The following is a 23,084-nucleotide window of genomic DNA, read 5'->3' as shown; positions in this document are numbered from 1 at the left end:
GGCTGTATGCCTCAAAGACGCAGTCACTAAAGATGAGAAAGCCTGGAGAACAGCTCCACAACAAATGCAGGTCTATCTTGGATGGGCTCCTTCACTTACAATTAACAAATTCTGAGTTGACTACTAATGAGATGATATAATCCTACATTAACTTGATAAATGTACAGTTGGATAAAAAGTCTCTTTCTTATGAAATATGAGCTGATATACTAAAGGCAATAAGAAATCCTACTGTTACCTGTTGCTGGTTTTAAAAAAAAGTATGTGTGTATAATATATAAATTAAAAAGGAAATATGGAAAAATGCTAACAATCCAGTGAAGCTAGGCGCCACAGAGGTGTAAAATAGCTTCTGTACTATTCTTGCAACTTTAACTTTCAAACTACAAATTTGAAATTGTTTCCCAAAAGTTAACAACTTACTCCCATTAAAAGTTTAAACAAATCAACTTTCAGCACAACTGTCACCCTGGCTCACTGACAGAAGCTAGAGGGACTCTCAGTTAAGAAAATACCTCCTGCTGAAGATCTGTCTAGAGGCAAGTCTTGAGAAGGCCCAGGTCGCGGCTAGCAATGCTGCCCCTAGGCCGGTGCTGAGCAACCAGTAAGTAAGCGCTACTCCTCGCGGTTTCTGCTTCAGCCCCTGCCCACTTCCCTGGGTGGCTGACGACAAGCTGGAAGATGAAATAAGCCTTCTTGCCCCAAGTTGCTTTGATCATGTGTTTAGAAACCTTGAGACACACCCTCTCCCCGAACTAGTCTTACCCTGATGCCTCCTATTTTCATCCTGGTTTACTCCAGCTTCTTAGCACCTGAGAAGTTAAGCTTCCAAAGCCTTTCAGGCACCTCACTCCATCACTCCTACTCTTCGAGGTACAGACATACACTTCCCAACCTTGAGGCAGCACTTGGTCATCATATACAACCACATGTCTGCTTTGGTAGGTGTACCCTTACCTGGGAAGAATATTCCTGATATGGTTTTGTTTGTTTGTTTGTTTGAATTTTGGGCGACAGTGTGTCACTACTAGGTGGCCCTGACTGGCCTAGGAGTTGCTATCCCTACCAGCCTCACAGAGATAGCCCGCCTCTGCCTTCCCAGGGCCAGGATAAAGGTACACAACAGCACACTGGGCAGAAAGCAGCTTTCTCTTCCTAAGTTATTATATTTCTTTTCAATCATGAATGACTATTTAGTGTCATTAATTATGTTCCTTTTGTATCAACTTTCCTTTGCAAATGTGGTGATTTTCAATGTTAAACTACCCTTTTAGTTCTTGAGCGAGCATCCTAAAACCGTTCTAAAGTGTGCATTATTGGACTCAGTTTATTAAGATTTCATTTAGAATTTTGCTTCCTCTCTTTCCCCGTGTAGAACTGGCTGACAAGCATCTTTTCTGGAACTATCTCATTTGGGGCTCGGGTAATATATTTCTTGTTTCATAAAAGGAACTGAGGAGTGTGTCCTCTTTTCTTAATCTAAAATCACGTAAGAAACTGGACTTACTGGCTTCTTTGAATGTATTCTGGTGCTCACCTATCAGAATACTACTTTTGCCTTGCAAAAGAAGATGGGAGAAATTATAGACATTCTTAGCTGATTAATTTGGTTTTAGAATTCACAGGGTTTTTCCTATGTTCCTGAACCAGAAATGGTTCACACTGCCCATTTCACTTAAGTGTGAGTGGTTAGTGGTTTAGTCACAACATCTCCCTTCCCAATTCCGTGTGTGCAGTGGTACAGCCTGCACTAACCAGAGGCAGAGCTGTGCACTGCCTTGGCAATGGAACATTGAACAAGAAAGCTCGAAAACACTGTCCTCTCAGGCTGTTCCTTCTGAAACCACGTGAGCACAGAGCAGAGGAGAGAAGGACGAGGCTATGAGGAGAACAGGCAAGGTCGCAGCCAACACCCAGACACTACAGATGACCCCAGATCATTAGTTACTAACCCCAGATAGAGTAAACCCATATGCAAGCAGCCACTCTCAGGTCAGACAAGGAATAAAATGACTACTGTTTTGAAGGACTTAATTTCAACTGAAACACTCATTTTGTTAAATCTATGTTGAATTTAAATTTACAGAATTTTGAATTTGAGAATTAAAATTGTAGAATTCTAGTATTTAATTTAACTTGCCTTAAGGTTTTAAAATATAGCACCACTAACAGCATTCTACAGGATCTGATGTGGGCTGGGATCTTGTTGATACTCGAGTAATTTAGGGGGTTTAAAAGAAAACTTTCACCAATTATCACATTTTTCTTTCTTCTTCACTGGCATTTTTTTCTTTTTCTTTTTTTGTTGTTGCTGATGTCTTTCAGACAGTCTCACTACATAGCCCCAACTAGCCAAGAACTCAGTGAGACTGGGCTCAAATTTGTGGTGATCTTCCTGTTCTCTAAGAGTAGGATTATAAAAATATACGACCAAGTGTAACTTATTAATGTCTAGGTTAATTGTACTGACATTAAAGAAAATGGCCTTGTATAACACTCAAATTAAGTTTTCAAGCTTATCTGTACTTCCACCTTCACAACCCTTGAATGAACATTTCTCCAAGGGATCATGTGATCCTTTCAGGGTATCAGTAACCAAGAGGTACTAACTAGGCACTCTGGAGACTAAGGCAGGCAGATCTCCAAGTTCCAGGCCAGTCTGATCTATCCAATAAGTTCTAGGATACCCAGGCATATAGAGACTGTCTCAACACACACACACACACACACACACACACACACACACACACACACACACGAAAGAGAGAAAGGAATAAAGAAAAAGGAAAGAAAAGAAAGAAAAGGAAAACACAGAAGCAGAGTCATACATACTCGCACAGATAGTCCATTAAAACACAAAATAGGAAAACACAGTATATAAGCAAAAGATCTCTAAGGGGTAGGGGGAAGGCTAGGCAAAGCATTAGGAGACAAAATACCACCAAAAAATCCCACTGAGTTTGTTTTGTGTTGGCCATCTACTGCTGAGCACGGGGACTGCCTTTAAGTGTGGCTTGTGCTCCCTAGGGAACGCCACTGGAGAAAGTTAGTTAACAGCTGGAGCTGGCTTCTGGGTTAGGGTGGGGGTTTCTGTCCACTGGGCCCCCATCTGGTTCTCACCTATGCAGGCCCTGTGCTTGCTGCCACAATCTCTGAGCTCACTCTGTCTCAGTCCTGCTGTATCTACAAGGCCTTGTCTCCCATGAGCCCTGGATGGAGGTGCCCCATTTAGGACAGAGTGCTCCAAATCTCTCACTCTATACACTGTCCAGCTGTGCATCTCTGAATTGGCTCCCAACTACTGCAAGAGCAAGCTTCTCTAATCATGGCTGAGGCAGACACTAAACTAAAGGTTCAGCACAATGTCGTTAGGAGCCATTTTATTGTTCTGCTCCTTTAGTAGAGCAGTGGTGTGTGGTATTCCCCTGCTCACAGCCTGTCTAGTTTCAGGTTTCTGGCCACCTTGACAGTGTTGGGCATGGGCTCCATCGCAAGCCAAGGGTTTGTCAATCTTACTATTTTTTCAAAGAATCAGCTCTTAAGATTTGTTGATTCTTTGTTTTGTTTTCTTTGTATTACACATCTTAATTACTGCTCTAATTTTTAGACTGGTTTTAGATTTGGCTTGTTCTTGTTTTTCCACATTTACAACTTGCATCATTAAGCCATTTATTAATTTATGCTTTTTCTGAATCTTTCTTCTCCTTTTTGCCTTGGCTGTCGTGGACTTGCTTTATAGAGCACACTGGCCTCAAATGCAGAGATCCACCTGCCTCTGCTCCCCCTAGTGCTGAGATTACAGGTGAGGCACCACACTGGGCAATAACTTCTTATTGTAGGAACTTAGAACTACTGTTTTTTTTTTTTAATTTATTTAAGTTATTCAGATTACATCTCATCTGTTATCCCCTCACTTGTATCTTCCCGTTCCCCCTCCCTCCCTCCTTCATCCTATTCTCCTTCCCTAGGCCTGTGACGGAAGGGGACCTCCTCCCCCACTGCAAGATCACAGCCTGTCAGGTCTCTTCCTGGTAGCCTGCTTCTTACCCTTCTTCTGAGTTCACCAGGTCTCTCCACTATGGGGAAGTGGTCTAATAGGGGACATCAGAGTTCATGTCTGAGTCAGTCCCTGCTCTCCACACAATTGTGGAGATGTGCTGTCCATTGGCTAGATCTGGATAGGGCTTCTAGGTTTACTGCATGCACTGTCCTTGGTTGGTACAGTAGTTTGAGCTGACCTGGCTGAGTCTAGATCCACCAGCCTTAATGGTCTTCTTGTAGGTTTCTAGGACCCTCTGGATCCTTCTATTTCCCCATTCTTCCTTACCTCTCTCACCTAGAGTCCCAATAGGAAGTCCCAGTATCTATCCCAATCTCCAGCTAAGTGAAGACTTTCAGCGGACATCTCTGTTGGCCTAGTGTCCAATTATAAGTGAGTATATGCCACTCACTCTTTCTGGGTCCAGGTTAACTCACTCAGTATGGTCATTTCTAGTTCCATCCATTTGCCTGCAAATTTCAGGATTTCCTTGTTTTTAATAGCTGAGTAGTATTCCATAGTGTAAACGCACAACAGTTTCTTTATCCATTCTTTGACTGAGGGACATCTAGGTTGTTTCCAGGTTCTGGCTATTTACAAATAAGCCTGCTATGTACATGGTTGAGCATATGTCCTTGTTGTGTGGTGGAGCATCTTTTGGGTATATTCCAAGGAGTGGAATAGCTGGGTCTTGAGGAAGCCCTATTCCCAGTTTTCTGAGAAAGCACCAGATTGATTTCCACAGTGGTTGTACAAGTTTGCACTCCTACCAGCAATGAAGCAGTGTTCCCCTTTTTTCCACATCCCCACCAGCATATGCTGTCATTTGAAACCACAGACACTAAATCTGTTAGAAGAAAAAGTGGGGAAGAGTCTGGAACTCATTGGCATAGGAGACAACTTCCTGAACAGAATTCCAACAGCCCCAGGCTCTTGAACAACAATTAATAAATGGGACTTCATGAGGCTGAGACGCTTCTGTAATATATATATATATATATATATATATATATAAAGAGCTCAAGAAATTAAAAACCACCAAATCAAATAACCTGAAATGGGGCTCAGAACTAAACAGAAAATTCTCAACAGAGGAATATCGAATGGCTGAGTAACACTTAGAAGAAATGCTCAACATCCTTAGTCATCAGAGAAATGCAAATCAAAACGACTCTGAGATTCCATCTTACACCCATCACAACGGCTGAGATCAAAACCACTGTCTTTATAGGATTGCTTTCAATGTGTCCCTGAGAGACTTCATGTTTATTTACGTTTTTGTTTAGCTCCAAAAAATTTATCTCTTTCTTCATTTCTTCTTTCATTCATTCATCATTCAACAATGAGTAGTTTAATCTCCACAAGGTTGTGCATTTACTAGAGATTTGTTTGCTATGTATTTAAAGTTTTACTGTACTGTGGTCAGATAGGATTTAGGAAGTGCTTTCAATCTTCTTGATTTATTAAAAAAAAAATGGTTCATGTTCCAGGATGTGGTCTATTCTATAAAACCATCTATGTACTGCTGAGTAAATGGATATTCTTGTTTGTGTGACTTTTTCTGTAAATACCTATTAAGTCCGTTTATTGTATGATGGCAATTAATTCTGATGTTTCTGTTTCCTTTTGTCCAGATGACCTGTCTATGGGAGAAAGTAGGGTACTAAAATCATCTACTATTAATGAATTGATATTGTTAAATTGTGCCGGTAAATCCAGTAGTAGCTTTTTAAAAAAATTAAATTAAATTAAATGCACCAGAGTTTGTTTGGTGCATATATATTAAAGTTAGTAATGTCTTCTTGGTTAAACGTTTGATTAGAATGAAGTATTCTTCATCTCTTCTGATTAGTTTTAATTTCAAGTCTATTTTATTAAATATTGGGATACGGACATCTGCCTGTTAAATGGTCCCGTCTGACTGGTACTTTTGTGCATCCTTTTAGTCTAAGGTGATGCCTACCTTTACAGCTAAGATGTGTACAACAGACAGATGGGATTTTGTTTCTTTATCCATTCAGTCAGCCTGTTACTTTTAATGGGAGAATTAAGGCCACTGACATGTAAAGTTATCACTACAGTATGTATATTAATTGTGCTCACTGTGTTGTTGATAAATTTGGTGTTGCTTCTGTCCTCAGTAGCACTTTGTGCTTTAATAATATGGTTTCGTGTCTTTCCAGTGTCTCTGGTATGTTCATTCCTCTCTTCACCCCTAAATAATTGCTTCCTGTATTTTCAAATCTTTTTCAGCTGTTTATATGATGAAAGAAAAAAAAACCTCTTTTTCCTTCCACTATGGCAGGTCGCTGTGCTGGCTCTGCTAGTCTGGGATGGACAGCACAGGCTTTAGGAATACATTTGAGAATCAATATACTTTCTTTGTTCTGAATACTTAAGTGTTTTAAATATAATATGCCATAGTGATCTTTACTGCTGATTTTGTCTAGTTGGGGTTCTGTGTGCTCCTTGTGTCTGTATGGTGGTCTTTCCTTAGTTTGGACAAGTTCTCCTCTGTGACTTTGCTGAAGTGCTGCTCCACGTCATAAGCTTTGAATTGCTGCTTCTCCCGCATCTACAACTGTGACTCAGACTTTTTTCTTGGTTTCCCACATTTCCTGTATGTCCTAATATTTCCTTTTTTCTTTAAAATTTTTTTTTCCAAATTCATTGCTTATTTGATTTTATCTTCCACTCCTGATATCCTATCTTTTACAGGTTCTGATGTTCTTTCTTCTGCTTGACTCGTTCTATTTTTTTTTTTTTTTTTTTTTTGGTTTTTCGAGACAGGGTTTCTCTGTGTAGCGCTGGCCATCCTGGACTCGCTTTGTAGACCAGGCTGGCCTCGAACTCACAGCGATCCACCTGCCTCTGCCTCCCGAGTGCTGGGATTAAAGGCGTGCGACTCGTTCTATTTTTAAGGTTTTCCTTGAGTTTCCTGGTTGAGCTGTTAAGTGTCAATTCCACTGCTGTCTCTGCATTCCTACTTCTTTCTCTAGCGTCCCTCCTCCAGTCTCGGACTGCCTCTGCCACTCCCATCCGGCTTGTATTTGTGTTTCCCTGGGCATCACTCAGGCATTAAGTTGTTTTTCCTTAATTTCACTGAGCTTCAAATCTTCACTAACTACTTGAATTTTTTAATAAAGTTTATGATTGTTCTTTAAAATCTTTGTTCTGGGTTCATCTAGGTAATAATTCCCATTGGCAGACATTTGTATGGGACTGGTAAGTCTTAGAGAGAAGATAGTGGCTTGATCTGCCGCATTATACTGGTAGTTTTACAATGGGCATGTGGGCTTTTGTGTTCATTCTGAGTCTAATATAAACAGAAAGGGCTGGGGCGGAAGAGAGGATGTGTAGGCAGGCTGGGCCTGGGTAGAATGAAGTTAGACAGAATGAGGGGCCTGGCTAGTGTACAGGACGTGCTTCCTGGAGTGTGGGCGGAGAAGCAGGCTATGGGCTGAGGAACAGGGAGGCAGCGTCCTGGAAGAAGGGTCCTCCCAGAGTTCAGTGTGGCACAGGCAGGTGAGGCCAGGCTAGACCTGGGCACTGTATGTGGCGGTCAGGGAGATTCACCTGGATCCTGGAAAAGGAAATAGGAGTGCTGGCTGGGTAAAGTGGCTGGGTGTGGTACAGAAGGGACCTATGGGTAGCGGCAGGTAGTGTGTGTTCCAGTGGAAGCCTAGAAGTCTTTTCAAGCACAGATGGGTGGCCAGTCTAGGCTGGGGTACTGGATGGGGGAAGAGGCTAATCTGTTGGGTTGGGAGAAGGTGTGGATAGGAATGCCAGAGATACTCACCCACAGCTTGTCTCTTTATAGTTTGCTTTTGTAGCTCATTCTTAAGGCTATGTCCAGCCCTAGACTCTGAAAATTTCCTTCACGGTTTTTTCGTACAAGTTAATGCTTTTGTGTTTCATTTTTAAATATATTATCTGAGTCTATATTCTTGCATATAATGTGATTTGGGGGTTCAGATACACCTTCTGTTGTTGCTCTTGATGTTTTGCTCGAATGCTACGTCTGCGTCATGTGCTTGGTTCCCACACAGCCCAGAGGAGGGCAGCAGGTTCCCTGGGACTGCAGTTGCAGATGGCTGTTCGCCATCTTCTAGAAGAGCAGCTGGTGCCCCTAACCACTGAGCCATCTCTCTAGCTTCTGAGGTACTGTATGGATGTTCAATTGCTTGGTGCCTCTTCTTCCAATGAAATGGTTTTGCACTATTACCAAAATCAGCTGGGGACTAAGGCTACAGCTTGGTAGTAGAGGCTTAACATGTTCTGCATAGGTTCAATTCACAAAAACAATTAAAAACATACACAAGCAAGCAATCTGTTAGGGACCTGCTTCTGAGTCTGCATCTACCTCTCAGTTTTACCTCTGGTTCCATGAATGTGAGTGCTTGTCCTGATGCATAAGGTCACTACTCACTGTATACGCTTAGGTTCTACACCGAGCAAACCAACTTCACTTTCCTTTTCCTTTTCTGTCAGTACTGTGTTAGCTATTGTAGCGTACATTTAAAATAAGCTTTTCTTTGTCTTCAAAAATTCTTGCTAAAATTTAATAGATTACATATTAGACCTATCAGACCTGCCAACAAATGCCTTTACCCACTAGGCCATCTTGTTATTTCCCATTTTTCAAGGTGTTTTTCCCGTTGGGTACCTGTAACTGGTACTGCTTTTCATTCTGCTTCTGCATGCTGTTAGGATGCTATGATCTTGACTTTTATGAATTGAATATTATGGTTATCAAAGTCATCTACAGACTGTCGACATCTTCTAGCACTCTTTGCCTTCTCTTCCAGCATTGCTGGAACTTCCAACAGTACAGAAATGAACGACAGTGAAAACAGATCCTCTTGACCTGCCTCCAAATCCTAGGGGAAAGCTTTCAGTTTCTCACTGTTAAGTATGAAATCTGTGGTTGTTCTTCATCAAAATGTGGTAATTCCTCTCACTCCTAATGTCTTTGGCCATTTAATCAGGAATGGGCACTAGATTTTGTAACATGCTTTGCCCAAGCTAACTGATACAATCTTAGGATGTTTCTGTATACCTTGCTACTATGGAGAAAGTTCTGGGCAAGGTCGTGGTGGTCTAAAGAAGAATGTCCTCCGCAGGCTCATATATTTGAATGCTTAGGGAGCGGCAACTGGTTGAGAGGATTAGGCCCTGTGGCCCTGTTGGAGGAAGTGTGTCACTGGGTGGGCTTGGAGGCCCACTGGCTTGCTCTTCTTCCTGCTGCCTCCAGATCCAGAAGTAGAACTCTCGGCTTCCCAGCATCGTATCTACTTGTATACACACATGTCCCCAGGATGATCTCTGATCTCAGCCCCAATTAAATGCCCTTTTTTTTTTTTTTTTAAATAAGAGTTGTCGCAGTCTTAGTGTCTCTTCACAGCGATTCAACACTGAGTAAGACAGTTGTTTTATCCTGCTCAGGAGTTTTCTGAGACAGGTGCCCTACAATCTCAGGTTAGCCTTGAACTTATGGCAATTCTGTCTCAACCTTCCAAATACATGGTGTGACCTGCCATGCCCAGCTCGACGTGTGTGCTATTTGTGTGTGCAGAGGGTATTATGTGTACACGCGTCGGGGAGAAGGACAACCTGAGACGTGGTTCTCTCTTTCCACATAGGGGTTTTCTGAGGATCAAACTCAGGGGTCAAACTTTGTGGTAAGTACCATTACTTTCTGAACTACCTCACTGGCCCACAACGTGGAATATATTTTAAAAGAAGTATTTTAAGAAGTCAAACAACTAATTGAAATAAATATTGAATGTGATTAGCCAAGTGAGGCATTTTAGTGGTTTCTTAAAGTAAGACCTTAACTTTTCTCACTTTTAAATTACCTGCCTGATCAACTACCACCACCAGATGCCAAGGTGAGAAATACCAGTAACAAGTTTTAATTTGATTCTCAACTTATAAAGCATTATTCATGAACATTCACAAACATATTACAACATAACAGTTAATAGCATTGTCACTTCTCAGCTGGTGACTTTAGATGACCATGACCTCAGTCTTCCTGCCTCCACCCCCAAGGGCTGCGGTCACAGGAGCGAGGTGCCACATCCCTAGCCAGCACAGCATCCTAAGTGGTTTTCTTTAAATGCAAACTGCCCTTACCTTCCGGAGTTCAACTGTCACTTCATTTCTGTGTCTTCGCATTGTCTAAAAAGAAAAAGAAAAATTACTTTAGTATCAAAATATTAATACTGCTAATATGCAAACTGGTGTCTCTTTTTAAAACCAACTTAATCTTTTCTTTAAGCAAAGTCTTGAGGTTTTATTTTTTTATTTTCTATGTACACTTGCCTGAATATATGTCTGTGTACAACATGTATTCAGTTACCATAAAGTCAGAAGGCGGCACTGGACAGCCTAGCCCTACAGTTACAGAAAGATGTGAGCACCACGTGGATGCTAGGGATTGACCCCGGATCCAAGCTTTTAACTACTGAGCCATCTCTCCAGCCTCCTAATATAGTCTTAAATTTAAAATTTAAAACTGAGTCATCTATTTATTTACTGTTTGCCTTTGAGACAAGGTATCACTACACAGCCCAAGCTGGTCTGGAATCCAAACTCCTCCTTCAGCTCCCTCCACATGGTAAGATCACAGCACACGCCACAGCATCTCCTGACCAGTCCTTTTTCAATAATGAACTATAAGCAGCTAAAAAGCTGACAGTATTTTTAGCTTTTGCACTAGGTTTTTGTTTTGGTGCTGGGCATGCGTGTCTGTCTGTCTGTCTGTCTGTCTGTCTGTCTAGTTATATCCTCTCTTTTGTGTATTTTATGTAGGAAATCTAAATTATCTCACTTCCTCCTATCTTGTCTCCTGACAAATAACAAACAAAGCAGAACAATCGCCTGTAATAACTGAATCCTAAGCAACAAGGCACCATTAAATTCTCAAAGAAGAGTTTGCACACAGAATCAACAAGGTCTACATCCTCATCCACAGGCCACCTCACTCTTCCAGTAAAGTATAGTCAGTCAGATGAGACGTATAACCAGCGACTTCTGCCTCTTAACTACTTATATTTTAAAGTAACAATCAACTTACTTTCTGATTACATCGTTCTCATGTATGAGCAGCTGCCACATGTTCTGCTGCCATGCCTTCCCTAGCACGATGGACTGCATCCCCTCAACCCATGAATCAAAATAAATCCTGTCCACTTAGGTTACTTCTTTGAGGTACTTGATCCTAGCTACTGCAACGACCCATGTGGTGTAGACGGACGACGGTTGGAACTGGTCTCCAGAAGGGATGTAACAGAACCCAAAGTAGGTGCTAGGAGAGCTATCAGCCATTCTGTAAAGAGCCCAGGAAATTAGACATCAGAATGCCAGCAGAAATGCGGACAATAAGCACTGTAGTCGTGAAGTTCCATAGGGAACAAAGCGTCTACAGGAACCGGGCCAAAGGGCTGGCTACTCATGTTACATTCTGGGGAAAATGTTGTTGTTGTTGTTGTTTAGAGAAACAATTTCCAAGACATCCTAGTATTCAGGCTATTTCATGAATGGTGCTCACTGCCTTTAGCCTGGTCTATAACAAGAACTACAAGCAGAAAATATAGCAGAAATAATGGGGAAATGTGCAGTTTGGAGAGGAAAGGGATGTTAAACAAAGTGACAGAGATATGACAATAATGCTATACATGTTAAAAAGATTAGGGCATTAAAGATCAAACTGCTCAGTATACTGACACAATAAAAATATTTTTTCTCAGTTTTGAGAATTGACTCATGGGTCAAGGGCATTTGCTGGTCTTCACAGATGAGAATTTGGTTCCTAGTACACACACTGGGCAGTTCACAGCCACCTGTAACTCTAGCTCCAAGAAGCCCTCTTCTGGTTTCTGAAGACGCCTCCACACCCACGGAGCCTTAATGGCAAGATCCCATCCATCAAATGCTCCATGTTGTAAAACTGAAACCTGTTGGAAAAACTTTCATTTGAAAACAGAGTGCCTGAGAAACAAGAATACATCTGTAAGAGTTCTCTGCTACCAAAAGAAATATACCCCCTGAATTAAACTGTGAAGATATGTGGCTACTACAGCTATGGTCCAAGGGGGACTTGGAAAAATCCCTATTTTGCATGCAGGCATAAAAAAAAAATAATACAAGGGGCTCAAAGTTCATGAAGACTTACGCCAACATTTCAGAAGAAGGCAGGCAACGTGTACCAAGGTCAGATTCACTGCAGGGAGAACCTGTGAGGCCACTATATAAAGCCAAGGTAAATCCTGAATTACAATGGCAACTCCAGGGATACAGGATGTCTACAAAGGGAAGCTGGTCCAAGAGAGGCGCCACGTGTACTGCAGGGAGCAGAGCTGTAGAGTGGGGCCACCCAAAGCCGAGTGAAGCCCACGTGACATGAAAGTCTCAAGATGCCAAACATGAAGAAGCTGCTGGGCGTGGTTTCCACCATCAGGACTCAGTCTTTTGGTACTTCCATGCTGTCTCTATTCCTCCCTTTTGGAATAGAAATGTTCGTTGTGTCACTGTAGACTGAAAGTTAACTTCATCATAAATCTACGATGAGCCAACTAGCAGTACGCAAAGGTTTGAGTATGAAATGTCTTCAGCAATCTCGTGTGGCTTTTAAAGTCAGTTTGCTACTACTTAACTTTCCAAATAAGCCAGGAAAAACTTTAAAAATGATTTAGTTATAGACTACAAATGACTACTTCAGATATAAAGATAAAGATGAGCTTTAAAATATTTGCTATTTCCCCCTTACACAAGAGCTGCTAGACTCTGGTGGGGAGGGGGACCACGAACAGGAGGCGGAGCTGGCAGGGCAGGGCAGGTGCCCAGTGGGTAGCAGCACTTGTGATTCCCAGCACCCACACTGGGGCTTACAACTGTCTGCAACTGCAGTCTTGGGTTTCCACTGCCCCTCTGGCATCTGTTGGTGCTGTACACACAGACAAAACACCCGTGCATAAATGAAAAACAATTACAGGAAAAAAAGAATAAAAATTGAGAAAGCTGGGGGGGGGGGAAGGCAGAACAATGAAACAAAGTTCTCTCTATGAAACAAAACAGAATTAACTGAAAATACAAGGAAAAAAATAAACACCAAAAGTGCAAACAAAGAAGGATGCAAACTACTCATACTGGAAATCAAAAAGACAGAAAGACTACAGCCAGCTACATCACAAGAATAAAGAATAATTAGAGACGCACATAAACTTGTTAATTTAGACAAACTGAGTAAGCTTCTGAAAAACTGTCTTAACCAACAGAGAAAATTAACACTACTATAACTAATAATGAAATTCAATCTGTAATTTAAATTTTCTCCCTCCTTGGGAGGGGAGAGGAGTGGGGGGCGGGGGAGACGGACACGACCTATAACATCTTTCCAAAAAATAAATAAATTAGACAAGGTAGTATCAAGAATATTGCCAGCCAATTATTCCCTATGGGTATAGATGTGAAAACTCTTAGCAAAAGATTTAAATAATATTCAAAATAGAGTAGTTCTTCCATTCCAGGAGTTTTACTTTGCAAATCTTTAGCTACTCACTGTCAACTGCAGTCTAATACTATCAAGTGGGGCTGGGATGATGCGTCAGTGGGGCTGGGATGATGGGTCAGTGGGGCTGGGATGATGGGTCAGTGGGTAAGGGTGTTGGCTGCACAAGTATGAGGACCTGAAATTAAAACCCCAGATCTCACTCCCAATGCATGCGCACACGCGCGTGCATGCGCACACACAGGCTGGCTATGCTCCAGCGTTAGGACGTGGAGATGGGCTGGCCCCAGTAACTTAATAGCCAGCCTAGCTGAAATGACCAGTTTCAGGTCGGGTGAGAGAGTCTACTCAAGTAAGTACACAGCCAGTGGTAGAGCAGCACATGTTACGTCCTCCTTTGGCCCCTACTTACTTGCCAATAAGCACACGTTTACACAAAAGCATACATTACACAAAACCATAAAAATAAACCCTTCTGTACCATCCTGAGCAGCATGATAAAATGCCACCATCTCGGCCATCACACAAGTCATCCCTTTGTCACCATCTGTCTGGTCATTACTTAACACCATGTTAGATGTCACATTAACTGCTGTGTTCAGGTAACACTTATTTAAAAGCTCTGTCAAAATGCCCAACAGCCTTCACTGACGCCATCTTACCTCATCTAGTCTCACCGTGTAGGCAGTGAACCACCACAAACCATCATCTCAGGATGTACGATATAAGGTATGTTGGGAGAGAGATAAGTCACATGAAAGTTATTACAATATACTGTTATAACTGTTTTCCAGCTATTGTTAATCTCTTATTGTCCTATTTTGTTAAGTTAAGCTCAAATCAGTACGTCTATATGGGGGAAGTAAGTTATAAACAAAGCGTATTACTGCCCATGGGTTCAGGCAGCAGTAAAGGGCTTGGAACAGTTCCTGCAGGCACACAGGGACACGCCTTTAATCCCAGCACTCGGGAGGCAGAGGCAGGCGGATCGCTGTGAGTTCCAGGCCAGCCTGGTCTACAGAGTGAGTCCAGGACAGCCAAGGCTACCCAGAGAGACCCTGTCTGCCTACGAGCACACTTCCCATGCTCTGGACCTACAGCACCACTCCCAGCCCTCCACCCGCCTGGCCTCACCCGAGGGCCTACAGCTTCATCTGAGGCACAGTACCGGCCTCCCTGGCTCTCTAACTTCTCAGTGAAGCCAATGACCCTAGCGCATCTCCTCCCAGCTGTTTTCCGACCTCCCATCAGCCCACTGCAATCACCGTATTCGGAAACTCTCCTAACTTAAAAAATTTCACCAAGTGAAACCTGAGTGCACACCAGGCAGCCGAGCGTCTGAAGGGTTACTGTCAGGGTTGAGGTTTGTGTCTGTTGAAAAAGGGAAGTGAGGCACCGCTACTGCAGTGAGTTTGAAGAAACCCTGTATTTTAAGTAAAATCATCTTCTTAATAATAATAAGCAGTGCCGGACATGGTGGCGCACACCTTTAATCCCAGCACTCGGGAAGCAGAGGTAGGCGGATCGCTGTGAGTGCAAGGCCAGCCTGGTCTACAAAGCAAGTCCAAGACAGCCAAGGCTACACAGAGAAATCCTGACTCGAAAAACAAAAAAATAATACTAATAAAAAGCAGTAACTGCTGGTAAAAGTTCTGAGAGGGCTACTTTTCCATAACTACATTGTGTCTAAAAACAAACAACAGAAACAAGAAAACTGTAATATGCTGAACTCCTACACAGCAGCAATATAAGACCAAGTAACAAGGAAGCTAAGACAATAACCACCCACTGCATGCTGGGAACAGGAGTCCCATCCCAGCTAAACACTAAGACTTGTTTAGTTAGAACTTCAAAATGGCCCCACAAGACTGTTTCAAAGGCAGGCTGACCGCACACTTACTACAAAAAAAGCCGACTCCAAACATCAGTCATGTCCCTGGGCGCTGGGACATGAAGCACAGTAAGCAGGGTCACACTCAGAATGGATGGAAGAGCACAAGAGTGTGCACTCATCCCTTTTGTGTATGAAATGCCAGAATTAAGCTATAAAATATAAAGTGACCACAGCCAATATTTAAAGTAGAGAAATGCGATTTAAAATATCAGGGTGTAAGAAATTATCAGAAATAATTGATAACTTGGAAAAAACAGAAGAAGCAAATTGCTAAAAACAGTAACAAACCACAAAAACAGCAACTTAGTTATTAATTTTACAGTAGATTTGATGTGGTTTAATACAGATTTTGTGAACTTTAAAATAAATTTTAAAAAAGGGCACAAGATGGCTTGACAGGTAAAGCATTTGGCACCTGTGTTCAATCCCTAGACCTGTAGAGAGCACATGGTCCCTGTGCTCACAGTAAGCGCTGAGGAACCGAGGGTGCTAAGCATGCAGGGCTACCTCTGCAAAGGGAGAGATGCATAATCCGTTTTCCACCCCAAAAGCTTGGGAATTGATGTGGTTAACAGTCTAGTGACCTCTGCATCTGACACACCAGCTGTGAGGCACAGGGCTGTAATGTCAGCACTTGGAAGACAGTGGCAGGCAGATCCCTGTGAGTTTGAGGCCAGCCTGGTCTACAGAGTGAATTCCAGGACAGCCAGGACTACACAGAGGAACCTTGTCTCAAACAAAACAAAAACAAACCAGAAAGACAAGCATTTAAAAAAGAAGAAGTCAACAAACCCAAGTGCAAAGACAAAAACAAGTGCACATGGGGCTGCAGTGCATCAGCAGAAAGGACCCTAAAAGGAGTCTGAGTAAAACAAATTATATCCAAAAAGCTGTTAATTTATTTGCTTATAAATGGGCTCTATAAATTTTATCTTACATTTTATTGTCTAGTTTATTAACAATTTTACCTTTTAAAAAATATTTGCCCTCAACAAAAACTGGTTTTAAAAAAAAAGAGTATCAGTTTAAAGTAAAAACACAGCATAGGCTCCCAGGTGGTTCCGTTGCATCAGAAGCCTCTGACAAACTCAACATAAAAATCTACTGAAAACAAACCAGTTCAGAAAAATACAAATCACAGCAGGGGTCACACACCTGAAAGCTAATTAAAAACCATACTGATACTATAATCCATGAGTTGTATAGAATAAAAACTGTACGGTAATAAGTAAACATGAACAGTTACAGTATACTTATCCTTGACTATCAACTGTTCCCCAAGCAATGAGGGTGCTTTAATTTTACTTGAGGAAAGGGAGGTGAGAGGCAAAATAATTTCCAGATCAAGTTGGCTTAGCAGGCTATGTAAGGACACAAACTGTCCTCTCCAGGAGTCACAGGTAGGAAACAAGTGCTCTGTTATCTTGTGCCAATGTCGATGCCCTCTAAGGACTGCCACCAAGCAGGCACTCATGTCCCGTGGCATAGTCATGACAAAGCTACTTCTGAAGAGCAACGAAAGCCACAGGGCAATGAGACATTAGCCTCCTAAAAGAACATGGTCTCTTCAAATGCAGAATTGTAACAAGGAACAGAGCTCCAACGCCATCACAACTGAGTGAACTCAAGGGTCCAGGCGATTGCTAGCATCATGGAACAGCATCTGACATAGACCTCACAGAAGAGTTACATCTCACACCCCTATATTGAGAGGTTTGTTTATCATATAAATCTAATAAGGGACTTGTAACTAGAAGAGACAATGGATCTTTACAGCTGACACTTAGTAATAAAAAGGTAAGTGACACCATTAAAGTATGGCAGATATGCTAAATAGTCATTTCTCCAAAAAAGCAAGACAATGACGAGTAAATATATCAGAGAAATAAATATACATTCACCTCAGATGCTGCCTATAGGATGACTAATTTTTTAAAGGGAGACCCAGCAGTGCAGCTCAGTAGTAGAGCACTTGGTTACCATGTGCAAGGCCCTGGGTTTGCTGTCTAGTACAAAGAGAAAAAAGCAGGTAGGAGAAGGACTTGGAGAAACCGAAACTGATCAACAAATACATTGTACTGTATTCATTAACTATGTAGCAACAGAAAGAAAAGAAATACATACTAGTAACATCCAAGAACTTTGAGCCAAACACTACAATCCCATCTCTGTAAGTATGCAGCGCTGGCAAGCCACAGGCAGAAAGATTACTATCCTTACATATAGGGGAGTGGGCAGAAGGACAGGAAATAGCAGCTGAGAGCTAAAGGATGTTAAGATTTGTTCTGCAAACACCGATTTTCACATCTGTTGTGACAGCTTCATGACTCCTGGACACATCAAAAGCTGCTGAGCAGCACATTGAACAGCATGTGAACTAAAGTTCCATAAACAATTACAGTGTGTATTATAGCTCAACAAGTAAGAGTAACATCTCCAAGTGTTCAGGAAATGTGGTGTAACTGATACATCTGTCAGTAAAACCACTTTCAGGAACGATGGTAAAAGTTGGTAAAGATTTTTAGTGATTAAAAATCACCCTAAAAGACAGTCCTCTCTACTTAAATTCTTGCATATATATGCCACAAGACATCTATGAACAGTTTGAGGGTATCACTTGTATGTAATAGCAAAACATAAAAACAAAATTAATGAATTACCAGTTATTTTTCAATATTAAGAACTAATGAAGCTTTTCTTAACATTTGTTTTATGAAAAAAGCAAAACTAATCAATACTATATATAATTTCTGTGTCTAAGCATATATGATAAATCTAGAAAAGCAAAGTAATGACTTAGACAAATTTGTTATGGGTACTTACTTCTGGGAGTAGCTAAAGGATCACAGAGGAAAATACAGCTGGCTTTCAGCTTAATGCCTCTAGTCTTGAAATCAGGTGTTGGGTTCATGGAAATCTATTCAACTTATTCTATTTATTTAGGTTTTTAGGACAGGGATTCTCTGTGTAGCTCTGGCTGTCCTGGAACTCGCTCTGTAGACCAGGCTGTCCTCAAGTGCAGAGATCTGCCTGCCTCTGCTCCCTGTACTGGGATTAAAGGTGTGCGCCTCAAAGATTATCGTCTATGCTGCCTTTTTTGGTATATGAACATCACATAAAGGGAAAAAACAGCACTACTAACACACCACCATGCATTTTGTGTTAAGCACTGTGCTCTGGGCTAGGTTGGAAAAGCTCAGTGTTAGAGCACTCACTTAACACATGCAACTGCTCTGGGCTCAACACTCAGTCCCCAAAAGGTCCCCAAAAACAAATGAACAAAGAATTATGACCCACTGATGTGTTTGCCCAGTAACACCAACAAGTTACAGCTATCAAAATACAAAGTAATGGTAACAGGCACCCAGAGTGCAGTGCTCCACAAGCAACAAGGACAGAACCCCACTGATAACGCCTCTCCAGTGTCATCCTCCTATGCTACACCTGGCTTGGGTTAGGACATTTCAAGCTTTAGCCTAGCCCAGAATCCTATGGCTTATTAAAACAGCTCCAATCCGGAGTATTTCTCAAGCACCAAGTCTGGAGCAGTGTAAAAACGTTATGTTTTTTAAAAGATCTCAGTACCCAAAACAAGTCAAACCAAGTAGATAAGTATATATTCAATACTGAAAGTATAAAATTTAAGGCCAAGCTCCACAGATTCCATTGCAAATGTTTATTATAACTGTTCATTTAGTTGTATAGTCTTTGGTCTGGTTAATTTCCATGTGCAATGTTTTTACTTGAAAGGTTTTTTATCATAAAGTCCATGAAATTTAAAAATAATAAAAATTTAAAAAGCAAAACAAAACCGATCAAGTAAAGATGCTGATATTGCTAATTAAGGAATCACACACTTATCTGCTGCTTTAACACAAAAAAATATATGACACAGCCATCACCAAATTACACAGCATCAAATCACACTGAACAGTTTTCCACTTCAAAAAACAAATGAATTATTCAACAGGCTGAGTGTGCATGTAGTAGACAAACACATTAGTGCACTGCCCTAGGGTGACACATCTGCTCTCATGTCAGCCCGGGTCTGCAACCATTATGCCCCACGTGTACAAGCTTTCTTTTTGGGGGAAAGCTACAGGGGTCTGTCTTTCTTTCTTTCCCCTCCTCCATCTCTTCTTCTTCCCCCTCCCCCTTCCCCTTCCCCTCTGTTTCTCTATGGATGTTCCTCATAAGGCTCCTGAGACCTATCAGGTCATAGCAAAGGTTGCTAACAGGAGCAGTACCCATGACACACTGAAAGCTTCCAATAAATACTAACTCCAGCCATTGTAGCCACACCTCACTGCCCTTGTGACGGCCGTGGCTCTTCTACCTCCACACGCTCTGGCACTATCTACCGACATCTTGTGTTCGTTCTCATTTCTGACACTGGCCCCTACATTCACTAAAGACTTGTCAAGAGGCTCAGCTTAGTTTTCTTTTCCAATCAAAGTCCTGATTATATTACTGGAGTCTTCAACAACTATTCAAACAGCATGCTCAAGAGGCAAGCCAGATGCAGACATCCAACTCTTCCTCTTGAAGTTTTTTCACTATGACTCAAAATTCTGTGGCAACATTTTTCCTTAAAACAAACAAACAAACAAACAAAACAAAAAAACAGCTACAGGCTGGGCATGGTGGTGCAATGCTTTTAACCCAGCACCCGGGGAGGCAGAGGCAGGAAGATATCTGTGAGTTCAAGGCCAGCCAGGGCTACATAAAGAGATCCTGTGTCAACCCACCTCCACCTGGATAAAAAGAACCAGCTACAGCAGGGCATGACAATGTAAACTTGGAACCTACTGGCACCTGGGAGGCTGAGGCAGGAACATCATAAGCTCAAAGCCAGACTGAACTAGAGACTTTGTCTCAAAGCCCAAGCAACCGACTGTAATCCCCAGCAGGAGAACTGCTACAAGTTTGAGGCCACGGTGAGATGCTGTTTAAAAATACAACAACAAAAAACCACTTAAAGATGTGTCATTCCAATGACGGATTTTGTTTATTTTGCATTTCATTCACAAACTGTGATGTGTGCAATAGTTGACATGAAATGGGTAATTTTCTACTAAACACTGCTGAACACTGTTTACTTTGGCCTGAGCCCCTATCCTTAGAAGCAGCATGGAACTTCTCTAAATAAAATTTAAGGTGTTGGACAATTTCCTGCTAATTAGCATGTGGCAAATTGGCCTACAAGGGTGAAGACTACCTTTATCACCCTGAGTTCCTCCCAGTCCTTCTGGTGCGTCCTGTCTGCCTCTTTTACAATTTCCACACATCAGTACCTCTGCTTCTCTACTTTATCTTGTTGCTACAGCAAAAAGTTAGCCCTAGATTGCTTCTACTCTCACTCCAAAAGCTGGGCTAAGCACCTCAACTTAAAAAAAGAAATTACTTAATTTCCATTCAGTATTACATTCTAGGTCTTTAGCCTCAGGTAAACTGCTAAAGCTCACTGCTGGGAAATCTTTGCAGACTTTCTTGATTTGCTTGTGCACAAAAGCTACTCTTCTCAAACTGCCATTCCCATCTCCTCCCCCTCCCCCTCCTCCTCCATAGCAGAAGACCAGGCCTCTTATGGCTCTTAAGATTTGTTTTTAATTGTGTGTAGATGTGGGGTGTGTGGGAGGGGGGAGAGATGTTCATAAAGAGGGCAGGTACCTGGAGAGTCCAAAGGCATCAGACAGCCCCAGAACTAAAGTGACAGGCAGTTATGCGCCACCCGATGTGGGTGCCGGGGACTAAACTATGGTACTCTGCAGGGGCAGCAAGTGCTCTTAACCCTCTTTTCAGCCTCAAGGCCTCCTTTTGAGAAAACAGAAATTGCCATATAGTAGCAACTACTTCAACTAACATTCCATCAGGCACCCCAGATCTCCTCCCCATACGCCCATTTTCTTTCCCTCTACCAAACAGAAAACATGGGTGATTACCTGTGCTCCAAGTCAATACCCGCTCTTGTCCCTCACTTATCAATTACCCCTTCTCCTTTGTCATCCTCAGCCCCCATCATCCTAAGCACACCCAGGTTTCTTTCATTTAAAACACAGTATTTCTCCAATTTTCTGATTACTGTTCTCCTTAGTCAAATTCTTTACAAAACCATGCCTACCCTACCTTCATTTCACTGTTTCCAAAATTCCACTGACGGGATTCTTGACAAGATCATCAGCAACCTTGTGACTGAAGGTTATAATCCTTACTTGGGATTCACATTTCAACAACTGAGTTCAAATCTCTCACTCATTAGTTTTATTTCCTTAACTTTCATAATAACCGCATCTGACTTTCTTCCCTTTGGTCTTCCTCCTCCATCCATCCTGACTGCTCTTTCCTATGTGGCATCGAAAGCTCACAGGCCCTAAAAATCCATTCCATGGGGCTAGAGAGCTGGCTCAGAGGTTAAGAGCACTGTCTGCATTTCCAAAGTTCAATTCCCAGCAACCACAGGGTGGCTCACAACCATCTATAATGTGATTTGGTGCCCTCTTCTGGCAGGCAGGTGTACATGCAGCCGGAGCACTGTATACACAATAAATAAATCTTTTAAAAAATCCATTCCAGGTTATACCATACATACTTTAATAACATCTACGTCCCAATAACCACGGACAATCCGGCGGTTTCCTGATGACTTCCGAGTTGCACAGTTATATATAAAATTTCCAGGTAGCTTATAAACAGAACACATTTACTAGGAAACATCTAGCTAATTTCCTAATAAATGACAGTATTGTCTCCAGAGTTTAATCAATGTCAAAATATTCCTCTGAAATATAATTCACACACCATATAATTCATCCACTAAAATACCTAAATTTAGTGCCTGTTAGTATTTTCCTAAGTTGGACTGCCACCACAATCAATTTTAGCATATTCCCATCACTACATAAAACTTGTGTCCTTTAACAGTCCCCATGTTATAAACCAATAATCTACTTTTGGGTTCTACATATTTGTAAACATGGACAGATTTCAGATCTTCTGTAATACAGACCTGAATCATCTCTTCAAGTGCAGCTTCCTTTAACTAAACTGCTGTTTATGTTAACACACTTTGGAGTACTCCACCAACCCAAAATCTTAAGTAATTTAGGCCCATAGTTCTCCCCTGAGCTAACTAAAGTACCCAGAAATGGCCACAAATCCCACGATATTCCAAATTGAACTCATCACTTTTCTCTCCTCCCATCTATTTTGCCCTATCTGTAACACAAGTGGAATATTAAACTATCTAAAAGGTATTTCTGAGAAGCATTAAACATTAATTAAGAGCATCTGTTACTTTTACAAAGTAGGTTGTTATCAATGTCTATTGTCTCCTGTCTGTTCTCCAGTCTGACTCTTGGAAACCCAGTTTTAGAGCCCATTTCTTCTGCTCATTAAGCTTTTAATCTTACTGGTTTTATTTTTAATTCTTAGCAAACCTGTCTGGTCTATTTCAGTTTCAGTATCTGCACATTACTTAGGTTTAATTTCTTGTGTTTCCTAATTTTGAATTATGAGCTTGGTATACTCTATATTCTTCGCTTATGCTAATGAGACTATGCAAAAATTTAAACATTTAGCCTCTAGTAGTAATCAGACCAAAAGGCAAATGATATAGAACTTAAATTTAAAAAAAAACA

At 41.6% G+C, this 23,084-nt stretch overlaps 1 protein-coding gene across 2 annotated transcripts in view; it reads right to left on the bottom strand.

Annotated features, from left to right (window-relative positions):
* The window catches only part of KPNA3 (karyopherin subunit alpha 3), a 64,050-nt gene that overhangs the window by 21,936 nt on the left and 19,030 nt on the right, over positions 1 to 23,084 (bottom strand). For both annotated transcript variants that reach the window (XM_084767467.1, XM_084767468.1), the window contains exon 2: positions 10,178 to 10,222. In XM_084767467.1, the coding sequence (XP_084623593.1) occupies positions 10,178 to 10,222 (45 nt within the window). The remainder of the gene's footprint in view (positions 1 to 10,177; positions 10,223 to 23,084) is intronic.

This window comes from Acomys minous (genome assembly GCF_964271855.1).
Source record: "Acomys minous genome assembly, chromosome: 18".
NCBI classification, from domain to species: domain Eukaryota; kingdom Metazoa; phylum Chordata; class Mammalia; order Rodentia; family Muridae; genus Acomys; species Acomys minous.
Note: the sequence above shows the minus strand (reverse complement) of the source record. Positions and strands in the feature narration are given on the sequence as shown.